Source organism: Aethalodelphis obliquidens, unplaced genomic scaffold, assembly GCF_003676395.1.
Source record: "Aethalodelphis obliquidens isolate GAN/ISIS:26980383/991018 unplaced genomic scaffold, ASM367639v1 scaffold19, whole genome shotgun sequence".
NCBI lineage: Eukaryota > Metazoa > Chordata > Mammalia > Artiodactyla > Delphinidae > Aethalodelphis > Aethalodelphis obliquidens.
The window spans coordinates 8,911,573-8,924,415 of record NW_020837963.1 but is presented as its reverse complement, the minus strand read 5'-3'; the positions used below and the strand labels follow the sequence as shown (position 1 = coordinate 8,924,415).

General features: G+C 35.1%; 1 protein-coding gene across 1 annotated transcript in view; it reads right to left on the bottom strand.

Annotated features, from left to right (window-relative positions):
• Nucleotides 1-12,843, bottom strand: part of DCC (DCC netrin 1 receptor) — a 1,156,455-nt gene that overhangs the window by 626,144 nt on the left and 517,468 nt on the right. The window contains 2 exon segments of the mRNA XM_027118541.1: nt 3,972-4,108; nt 5,316-5,466. Of these exon segments, the coding sequence (XP_026974342.1) occupies nt 3,972-4,108; nt 5,316-5,466 (288 nt within the window).

Below are 12,843 nucleotides of genomic sequence, written 5' to 3'. Positions count from 1 at the left end.
GGATAGGGAGGGTGGGAGGGAGGGAGACGCAAGCGGGAAGAGATATGGGAATATATGTATATATATAACTGATTCATTTTGTTGTGAAGCTGAAACTAACATACCATTGTAAAGCAATTATACTCCAATAAAGATGTTAAAAAAAAAAAAAAAAAGAGGTCTACCAATACTGTATTGATGGTTATTCTTATAGGTCAGAAACATTATATAAATGGTTATTATTAACCATACATTAATTTATTTCAGACAAGGTTGTCCTTAATCTCATCTAATATAGATTTCTTCAATAGGTTTACATATTATAGAACTTTCAATTTTCATTTTAGAATGTATATGCTTTAAATGATATTTAACGGACATTAACTCTGAAACTCTTGAGGAAGACCACAGAATTTCTCTTTATCTTGTTGTATATAAAATTATATCCTACTTGAATAGTCTGTTAGTTCATGCCAGTTCACACTCAAAGGCAATCTAAGTGCAAGAAAGAACCATGAGTTAAAAGGCAAAACAAGAGTTTGATAAAATCCATGATTAAAGCACAAGCCTGGATTTCTTGTGGAATTTTTTCTTATGAAGAATTTAAATTACACTTAAATTCTTAAAAATGACGAAAACCAAATTTAAGTAACACTGATAATGAAGGTATTTTTTCCTTAAAAAAAGTAATAAATTCTATTTTCCATATGAACTCAGTCCTGCAGGATGAACTTAAGCTTATATCAGGATAGTCAAAGACTATATCAAAGATTTTGCTATATCAACACTTATTTTAAAACCTGGGCAGAATAGTTAAAACAGTGTTACAACCACATCCTAAATTAAAGCGTGCCTTCTACAATAGTTATAAGTCATATTAAGTCTGTGGGAAATCCTTAAAATGTATACGCAGTTACCAAGAGGATTCAAGAAAGAAAGGAAGGAAGGAAGGGGGAAAACCAAGATACAATCACAGCTCTATCTATATTTAAAATTTAATAATGCCTCTAATTTACATATTCAACATCTGTAACTAGATTTTTAGAAATAGAATGGTGCATTTAGAATAAAAATGGAAGTCTAAAGGCAACAAATCCAGCAGCCATAAAGAGAAAGATGTGGTACCCTATATGAAACTTAAAACCAAGCCAAACCAAACCCAAAATACACACACACAGAGCATATACAGCATTATTACTGTTCTCCTATATAAAGAGTTCTTGCAAATAAACCAGATAAAGATGACTATTTCAATAAATTTATGAAGATCAAAAAAGATTGATAGTAAGTCACAAAATATAAAATGCAAATATCCAGTAAAACTATAAAAATAATCTGAATTTTACAGGGATGTAAATTAGAACAAAGAGACTCAATTTTATAAAATTGTTAGATAGGCAATTAATAGAAAAATGCACCCTTGTGAGGGGCAAACTCTTGCACTGCTGGTGAGAGTATAAACTTTTCTTTGATAACTTTCCTCAGGATATAAGCAAATAAATGACAAAAATATATGAGGATAAATTAGTGTTCACTTTTTTAAAAAATAAAATTTTGAAACAAGATAATGCTCAACAATCAAGGCCTGGAGAACATACATACGTGGACTGGAGAACATACATACGTGCACAGTAACACACAGAGGAAGATGCCACGAATGTCAAAATATGTGCGTATATGTATGTCTATACACATATTTCTTGGCTAGTTTATCCTCAGAAATCAGTATTTATATACATTTGACTTAGATATCAATGAAGCATTACATGTCTCAATATGTGCATTAATTTGGTATAAAATTAGACCTCAGGCGTTTGCAGTTAGAGGTTTAGCTCTGATCACCACAAATTCTAGCTCATTCCATAACCACATCTGCCTTACAATCAATCAGTAATACACACTACAAGGTTATTGCTATGGTAGCTGTTCTGTTACTGTACTTTGATGTTACAAATGTGGAAGCTCTTTGTTTCACAAAAAAACTTCCATATAAAATGAGTAAATTAAATTGTTGCCATTTTAAAGTTAGCTGATATTTTAGTTAGAATAATGCTACCTCTAAAACCAAATAATTAGAGTCCTTTGCCTATTCTTAGTTTAATATTTAGTTTGATCAAAGAACAAACAACTCCATTGCCTCACTCATCGTATATGTTACTACCCTGTGTGCAGATGAAAGCATTTTCTGAATACACTTTAAAGCAAAATGCATCTTTATTCCTGCTCTACCCCCAGGCCCTTCATGACATTTTTTTCTTAAATTCCATACATATGTGTCAGCACACGGTATTTGTCTTTTTCTTTCTGACTTACTTCACTCTGTATGACAGACTCTAGGTCTATCCACCTCATTACAAATAGCTCAATTTCGTTTCTTTTTATGGCTGAGTAATATTCCATTGTATATATGTGCCACATCTTCTTTATCCATTCATCCGATGATGGGCACTTAGGTTGTTTCCATCTCCGGGCTATTGTAAATAGAGCTGCAATGAACATTTTGGTACATGACTCTTTTTGAATTTTGGTTTCCTCAGGGTATATGCCCAGTAGTGGGATTGCTGGGTCATATGGTAGTTCTATTTGTAGTTTTTTAAGGAACCTCCATACTGTTCTCCATAGTGGCTGAACCAATTCACATTCCCACCAGCAGTGCAAGAGGGTTCCCTTTTCTCCACACCCTCTCCAGCATTTATTGTTTCTAGATTTTTTGATGATGGCCATTCTGACTGGTGTGAGATGATATCTCATTGTAGTTTTGATTTGCTGTGACGGGGCGGGAGAGAGTCATGGGCATATACACACTAACAAACGCAGTAAGGTAGATAGCTGGTGGGAAGTAGCCGCATGGCACGGGGATATTGGCTCGGTGCTTTGTGACAGCCTGGAGGGGTGGGATGGGGAGGGTGGGAGGGGGGGAGATGCAACAGGGAAGACATATGGGAACATATGTTTATGTATGACTGATTCACTTTGTTATGGGGCGGAAACTAACACACCATTGTAAAGCAATTATACCCCAATAAAGATGTTTAAAAAAAAAAAAAAAAAAAAGCAAAATGCAAACTTTAAAGCAAAATGGATAGCATAATAATATTATGATATAGGTTAGCAGGTATAATCAGTATACCACACCTTTTCATTCTTACTGAATAACTTCTTAAGAAGCCTATGATTTTACCTGGATTCTTTAAATGGTAAAAAGATTTATTCCAGAAGAAAATATTCAAAGACTGATAAACAAGTTTTTGGTGTTGTTACAGGAAAAATCAATTGATTTTTCAAATGTTAAGGCACTTTCTCTAAACTACGTGATTCAAATGATACTGGCTAAAAGAAACCTGGTGGATAATAAAACATTTTGTTTGACTGAGGAGCTACCGCATATAAGAATTATTTATTTGCAGTGATAACACAGTGACCCTACCTAACTCAATTTAATGAACTTACATTTATTTAAATTAGATTCTTGCTATGCAGGTTTTCTTTAGATGTATTTGATTTTAATGGTTCACTTTCAACATAACATCTATAGCATTTCCATATTAACTGAACAATTGTACCAACACATCTGAGTTTAATGTCAGAAACCCTGTCATCTCAAATGACATTTAACTTTTCTACTCAAGTACCTATTTTTTTATACAATTTCTCTCATTCACTTCTTCATTTATTTCCCCCAGATATTTTGGAACCTCTCATTTGCTATTTACCCCTTTTTTTAGATAATAATTTTTGTTAAGTTTCAGTTATGTAATGGGAATAATTAGACTAAGAGTGATCTATCTGGATTTTAATCAATGAGCGAGTATTCAAATACTACATTTAACCTCTGTGCAATTAATCAACGTAGAGCAAGCATATGTGTGGAGTATTGGGGCTTTGCAATTTCACAATAAACATAGGAAGCGATTTGGTGATAAGCATTTATAGCATCACGGTGATATATTTGGAAGGGTACAATGTAAACTCATCTCAAGCCGTTGACTTACCCAAGACTGTGAGCTCTGCAGAGGCACTAATATTCTCATTCTTATAGGTGACAACACAGGTGTAAGTTCCACTGTCATCATCTGTCACATTGGAGATAAGCAAGTTGCTTCCACCCAGTAAAGAATACTTTCTGGACCTGTAAGACAGAAGACATATGACATTAGAGAGTAGATTTACATATATCTATATCAGGCAAGGTATTCAAAGGTTTAACTGAACTCCACAAAAGCTCAATCTATAAAACTGGAGAAAAAACTCTATTTCATGGGAGCTTAATAACACTACATTTATGTTCAAAAATCCCTTCAAGGTAAACCACTCCCTTTGGAATACTGTGTGCTGTGATCAAAGAAATGAAGTAGATTCAACTTGGAACTAATGTTAGTACTGAAAGGAAACTTAAAGATAATTTGGCCCACTTTGGATTTGAGAACCGCCGGCCCAGAGAAGTAATTACCCACAGTGGAAGTCCATGTCCTATGTCCTGACATCCAATTTAGTAATCTTTGTACAAAGTCACATGTCACAGTGCACTGTGCATGCCTGACCATATTCAGAGAACACATCTTCACATGCGGAAGCTCCAACCGGATTTATTGCATATTTCAGTATTCTCAGAAGTATTGTGATACCATACTATGTATTATTGTTATATAAATAAACACTTAGGGTAGATGAAACTTAAAGATAAGCTTACTGCCTATGAACCTATCTTACCATAGAATATAAATGTTCTATTTAGAACACCAGATCTCAAAATCAATGAAATTAATTTCTTAAGTGAAATCTAATTCTTTCTCATCAAAATATTTCAGACTCAGTATTCCATTCTATTATGAGTTTACTTTCTAAGTATGCCTTAATATTAATGTTCAGTAATTTAAAGCCAGCCAAAATTCTGTCTTATCTTGAATATTTGTTATAGCTGGGATGGTGAGAGATATAATCAGAGCTAAAAAAAAAAACTGCACAGACCCTATCATGTCTTGCTATACGTTCAAATGCAGAAAGTTGGTTTCTTAAGAAGTATTTCACTCTCTACACCACTTCTTCAGGATGAGATCCTCCAAAGTATCTTTGCTGAAGCCTCTGAGGTTAGGATCATCTCAAGAGCAACAATGACTTTCTAAATTTCCTTTTAGAATTGATCTCATGGATTTTGACTCTGTTCCCCATTCCTTTATCCCAGTGGGTATGTGTCTTTTATATACTGTCTAATGCCAAGGAATGTGGAAAGAATATTCAATTATTATCAAAAACCCTAGTATTACTAGGTATTTACATCAAATTAGAGTAAGATAAATAGTAACATATACTTCACAAAAGTCCTAAATTTATAATACCTGAGTTGGATGACTTCCTCTCCTCGTAGCCAGGTAAAACTTGGGGGAGGATAGCCAGAAACACAACACTCCAGGATGGCATCTTTTCCTTCAATGGCTACTACATTTGATGGTCTTTGCAGAAAATACAGTTGCCTATGCAGTCCTGGGTCTGTGGAAAAAAGCACAGGGACACATCTTTTATGAAAAATGATGTATCTAGAACTTTTTTTCTTTTTTCTAACAAGACACTGTGATGAAGAGGAAGGAAAGAAACATGGAAAGATGCCAATGAAACTTATAAAATAGACTCCTAGAAGTTTTTCCACGCCTATTTTCTAGGATTAGGATATTAGAATAGTCTTATCTGTTGTTGACATCACGGTATAAGGCAAAGGGAGAAAGCTTGAGACTACAAGTCACTCATGTGGGCTACAGGCCTTGTTGACTTATTGTCATCAAAGAACAAGACAGTATCAGTACCTTTTTGATATTTTCAGTGTGCCTGCCACTAATATCTATTCCACCTCCTTCTGCTTTGTTTATTGCTTCTGTGGCTTGGGAAGTAAGATTAGAAAAACATGTTAGAATTGTGTTAAAAATCTGTTGTTGGGCTTCCCTGGTGGCTCAGTGGTTGAGAGTCTGCCTGCCGATGCAGGGGACACGGGTTCGTGCCCAGGTCCGGGAAGATCCCACGTGCCGCGGAGCGGCTGGGCCCGTGAGCCATGGCCGCTGAGCCTGCGCATCCGGAGCCTGTGCTCCGCAACAGGAGAGGCCACAACAGTGAGAGGCCCGTGTACCGCAAAAGAAAATAAAATAAAATCTGTTGTTTTCAAAATGAAAGTTTCTTTTTTGTTTATAACAAAACGTTGTTTTTTTATAACAATAAGTTATAAACAGTAAGTTATGAAGGTTTAATTTAGGCTGTTTTCAACTTAATGAGTTAAATGGAATTAGCATGTAATCTTTCATTTTGCAAACTCAAAGCAATCTTGAAGCAAAGAAAATGAGGCAAAGAAATCTTCAAAACCAGGACTGGGGTGGCTGAAGAAATGCCAAAGGAGGTTAGATCTAACTAGGTCCTACTGGGGGCCGTGGGTGATCAGAGAGGAAGAGAGGTGGAAGGAGACCTGGGACACGTTTTAACATTGCTGTTAATCTTCCTTGGTTGGACCCAAGTCCACACAGGTTGATCACAGATGAATAAAAGAATTCCAGTTCTCCAGTTAACAGTTGGGAGAGTAATTGTCATCTAAAATACTCTTTGTGAGAAGAAAGAGAAATTCACACTTTCTCAGTCTTGTCACATCTGTTTCTGGTTGATAACAGCAACAAAAATAAATATTCTTCACAATGAAAACATTGAAAGAATTTTCAAAATGTGTTCATCTTTATTAAACCAATATTGTAGATAAAATGTCTCAAAAATTTTTTAAATTGCTGCCAGTTTGTTTAATAACCTTTCCTGAAAGTGACTTTTCAAATCAAATGAAAATGTTTTGAAGGAAAATGAAATCCCTGATGTGGAGAAAAGGGAACCCTCCTGCATTGTTGGTGGGAATGTAAATTGGTGCAGCCACTATGGAGAACAATAAGGTGGTTCCTTAAAAAACTAAAAATAGAGTTGTCATATGATCCAGCAATCTCACTCCTGGGCATACATCCAGACAAAAGTATAATTCAAAAAGATACATTCACCTCTGTGTTTACAGAAGCACTATTCACAATAGCCAAGGCATGGAAAACAACCTAAATTTCCATTGACAGATGAATGGATAAAGAAGATGTGGTACATATATATAATAGAATACTACTCAGCCATAAAGTAGAATGAAAAAATACCATTGCAGCAACATGGATGGACCTAGAGATTATCATACTAAGTGAAGTAAGTCAGACAGAGAAAGACAAATATTATATGATATCACTTATATGTAGAAGCTAAAATATGACACAAATGAACTTATCTAGAAAACAGAAACAGACTCACAGACATAGAGAACAGATTTCTGGTTGCCAAGTGGGAGGGATGGATTGGGAGTTTGGGATTAGCAGATGCAAACTATTATATATAAATGGATAAACAACAAGTCCTGCTGTATAGTACAGGGGACTATATTCAATATCCTGTGATAAACCATATGGAAAAATATGAAAAATAATGTATATATATGTATAACTGAATCACTTTGCTCTATAGCAGAAATTAACACAGTGTAAATCAACTATACTTCAATAAAATAAATTTAAAAAATAAAATAAAATCCCAGAAATGGACAGGTTCACAAAATGTGCATTAATAAATAGCTATCTTGGGCTTCCCTGGTGGTGCAGTGGTTGAGAGTCCGCCTGCCAATGCAGGGGACACGGGTTCGTGCCCAGGTCCAGGAAGATCCCACATGCCGCGGAGCGGCTGGGCCCGTGAGCCATGGCCGCTGGGCCTGCGCGTCCGGAGCCTGTGCTCCGCAACGGGAGAGGCCACAACAGTGAGAGGCCCGCGGAATGCAAATAAATAAATAAATAAATAAATAAATAAATAAATAAATAAATAAATAAATAAATAAATAAATAAATAAATAGCTATCTTTATAATGGAGGCCTATTCATCAAATGTTTCAGCTACATATACTGTATAACACTACATTATTATAGAAAACATCAAATAAAACCTATATAATTTTATCTTCTAGCTATAAGAAAATTTGCCTGGGACCTAAGTGTAATACTACTTATTCATCCATGGAAGAGCCAAAATCTCAACTCAATTATATTTTCTTTTGTCAGAAAATCATGTAACACAAAATGGTTATTTTTTTAAAATATTTTTATATTTTATTTTAATTTACAAAAGATGAATGAATAGTACACAGTTCCCACATACTAGTTTCCCCATCCCCGGCATTGAGTTTCTCCTACTATTAACACCTTACATTAGTGTGGTACATTTGTTACAAAGAATAAAGTGATATTGATACATTATTATTAGCTCAAGTCCAGAGTGTACCTGAAGGTTCACTCTTTGTGTTGTCTAGTTCTATGGATTTTGTCAATGCATAACATCATATATCTAATATTACTGTAGCATATAGAATAGTTCCACCACCCTAAAAAAATCCCGAGCTTCACTTATTCATCTCTTCCCCACCACCTACATCTCAAACTATGAACAATCACTGGTGGTTTTACTATTCCTATAGTAGAGCCTTTTCCAGAATATCATATAGTTGGAATTATATAGTATATAGACTTTTCAGATTGATTTCTTTCACCTAGCAATTACGCATTTGGGGTTCCTCCATGTCTTTTTGTAGTTTGATAGCTTATTTATTTTTACTGCTGGGTATTTTTCTATTGTACCAAAGTTTCTTTATTCATTCACCTATTGAAAGACACCTTGATTGCTTCCAGGTTTGGTAACTATGAACAATCTGCTATAAATGTCCATGTGCAGATTTTTTTCTAGACAGAACTTTACAACTTAATTCAGTAAATACCTTGCAGCATGATTACTAGATTATATGGTAAAACTATGTTTATCTTTCTAAGAAACTCCCCAACTCTCTTCCAAAGTGGTTCTGCAATTTTACATTCCTATCAGCAATGCATGAGCGTTCCTGTTGTTCATCCTCATAAGCATTTACCATGGTCATTTTTTTTTTTTTTGGTTTTAGCCATATTAATAGATATTCAGTTGAACCTTACAGTTGTTTTAACTTGCAATTTTCCAATGACCTAAGACACTGCGCGCATTTCATATGCTTAGTTTCTATCTATACATCTTGCTTAGGTGTCTGTTAAGACCTTTTGCCAATTTTTAAAATTGGTTTGTTTTCTTACTGTTGAAATTCAAGCATGCGTCGTATATTTTGGATACAAGTCCTTTATCCAAATGTGTACTTTGCAAATACTTTCTCAGTCTGTGGCTTGTTATTCTCTTAGCATAGTCTTTTACAGAGCAGAAAGTACTAATTTTCACAAAGTCCAACTTATTCTCATAACATTATCTTTTACGGAGCAAGAAGTACTAATTTTCCCAAAGTCCAATTTTCATGCATTATTTTATAGGCAATGTATCTAAAACTTCATTGTCAAACCTAAGATCACCTAGATTTTTCCCTGTATTTTAGAAGTTTTTTCTTAATAGTTTTGTGCTTTATGTTTAAGTCTATCATCCAATTGGAGGTTTCGTGGGGTTTTTTTAATGAAAGGTATAAGGCCTGTGTCTAGATTGGTTAACTATATTTCTGTGGGTCTATTTCTGAGAGCTCTGATTGTTCCATTGATCTATTTCCCTATTATTTTGACAATATAACAATATCTTGACTATTGCAGCTTTATCATGAGTTAACGTCAGTGTGAATCCTCTGACTTCCTTCTTTAGTATTGTATTCACTATTCTGATTCTCTTGTCTTTCCACGTACATTTTAGAATCAGCTTATTGATATACACAAAATGATGGGATTTTGTCTGTATCTTAAAATATTAATAGTTCAGGCATCACTGGGCTCAGTGCCAGGAAAGAAGCATCTGCTATTTTTAGACAGAGCATATATATTCTAGATTACTTCAGTCTCAACCTGGTCCATTTCAGTTACGTTTATTATCTTTGCTCCTCCATAGACATTGGAACCTGATCATATGTGTCACCCTGATCATACATATGGAAATGTCAGTTTTTGGCAGAGAAATCTGGTTCCATTTCTCCGAAGATATTTCTCTGTAATTATCCAATCTAATAAATTCGAATATTATGGAAGTTCCCCCCAAAAGCTAATGGAAATGGTCTTTAATAGTAAATAGTTCATATGTTTCACAACATTGTGACAGATTCAATATGATCACAAATTGTTTGAGCTCCTTCAGTCCAGAGTTGAGGGTCCACTTTCCTATGATTTAAATCTGGCCTGGCCCCGTGTCTTGCTTTGACCAATAGAATGTGTTGGGAATTATACTGATGAGTTCTGGGCACAAGGCTTCAAGAAGACATACAAGTTTCTGCCATGGGTCTTTATGAAACGACCGTGTTGGTCTAGCCAACTGGAGGACGAGAAGGCACATGGAGGATGACTGAGTTTCGCAGACAAAACCAGCACCAACTGACAGACATGAGAGTGAGGCCGTCTTAACGCTCCCACCTCGGTCAAATATGCCTGAGTGACTCAAAGTGAAACCGGCAGAGGAACAGCTCAGATAAACTGCACAACTATAAGAGATAAAAATTTAAGTCACTACATTTTGGAGTGGTTTGTTGTACAGCAATAGATAACTGAAATATACACATGAATGAAAACAAAACAAATCCATCCTAGCTATTTAAAATATTTAAAATACCAAGTAACCTTTTTGGTTGCTGTTATTTTTAGTTTGACTTTTGGTTTCTGTTATTTTTAGTTTGACTTTTGGTTTCTGTTTTTGTGTTTTTTTTTTTTTTCACTATTAGGGTGATTCTGGCTATTTAAAGAAACATGATTAATCTTGATGTATCCCTTATTTTTCTCCATTAAAATGTGTTTTTTTTTTTTTTTAGAAGAACATCAAGAAAATGTATTTAAGTTTTAAAATGGGGAGGACAGAGTTACTATTGCCAAGGTTACATTTGTATGATAAAATTGTGGGTAGTTTTTATTTCCATCTTTGGATTTTTCTGTGTTTTCTAAATTTTTTTAATAAGAACATATATTTTTTTAGAGTAAAGAGTTATTTTAAACTCTGTTGCAAAGTGGATGGAAATTATACAAGAAACAAAGAAATTATAAAAGCTAATGACTAAAACACAAGGCAAATATTGAAGAGCAAATGAAAATTCTCCCTCCAGGCTCCATAATAATATAATGAAAAAGCCCTGGGGGGAGTGAACTTAAGATTCTAGGTCATGACCTTTGTTGACTAAATTGATTTTAATTGAATGATGATGGAATTAGTAATTATTCATAAAAATAATTTTTGTTCTTGCTACATGGCCACTGATTATTCAGAACCAAATGAAGTTACTCAGCTAATACGAATATGAAAAAAAATCCAGTAAAATAATAAACATGATTTCATCAAGGAAATGGCATATAATACCAGTCTGAAATGTTCTATTTCATAAATTTGTGATAGGTACACAAATGGTCATTTTATTTTTATTCTTCAAACTGACATATGTTTCATATACTTTTATGCATGTGTAATATGTTTTACATCTGACACCATATCAATACACATTTTGTGTTATGTTATATAAAAATCCATTGGTCTATCTTGCATCTTGAAAATATTGTTTGCCCACGCCTGACTTAGTCACATCAATCAATGGTCATCTGGAATGGTACACTGAATGGGACATATCTTCCAAATGTCGACACATTTCATTATACAGTATCACAAAATCTCATTTGTTACTCTCACCACCAATCCCATCAGAAAGGCCTTTTAATACTGCAAAGCTGTCAAGATCCCCGTGGCAGACACAAGATTTCCAAATTTCTAATTTTGTCTTAAAAGCATGAACTTCATCCTTGTGAGCAAGTACTATTTTCCTTGCACTGACTGACTCACTTCGTTCATTTTTGAGAAAATGTCTAACTAGTACTCAAGTCTGAATAGCTACAGTTTTCCTGCTGATGGTCCTTTCGAGTAAAAATGATGTCCCCCCCCCCCCAAAAACAAGCAGCTAATTCATCTTGAAACTCAAATGATCACGGAAGCATTTACCCCTCAGAAAACACTGTACTTTGATATCCTTGATGTTTATTTCCCATTTTGACATGCAGAATATTAAAAAGATATGTATTTAAGAATCAATATTTAATAAAATTAATAATTTTTACTGCTTCATCAAAGACATTCTTAGGTCACCATAGTGAAAAAATACCCCCCAAACACATTAGGATTATTGTTAAAATAGGTTTGACCTCACAGATCCCCTGAAATCATCTCGAGAAATGCTAGGAGTTCATAGACCATACTTTGAAGACCTGCTACAGCCACAGTCTCAACAAATGAAGCAGTTTTCTGAGGCATTCAAGAAGCCCATTTCCTTTCAACATGGGAATAATTTTGCATCGTTCAAGTAGAAGTAGAAATTGATAAATTAAATATACCTTTTCTCCTCCTCTTCCTCCTCCTCAACAATCATCATTATTATTTTGCAGTTAGGAAAGCAGTGCAAAACTTAAATATTTCCCATCATTCTCTTTCAGCAATAGGCCATTGCAAGTTAAAAAGCATCTTGGATCGGGCTTCCCTGGTGGCGCAGTGGTTGAGAGTCCGCCTGCCGATGCAGGGGACACGGGTTCGTGCCCCGGTCCGGGAAGATCCCACGTGCCGCGGAGCGGCTGGGCCCGTGAGCCATGGCCGCTGAGCCTGCGCGTCCGGAGCCTCGGGAGAGGCAGAACAGTGAGAGGCCCGCGTACCGCACACACACACAAAAAAGCATCTTGGATCAATAAACTGACACATTTAACCTACAATTCAGAAGTAAGAACTTAACTATCCTCAGGGCCCATGCACTAAAGAAGCATGGAGAAAGTGCACTAGTGAAAGTGGAGAGAATATTTTCCATTT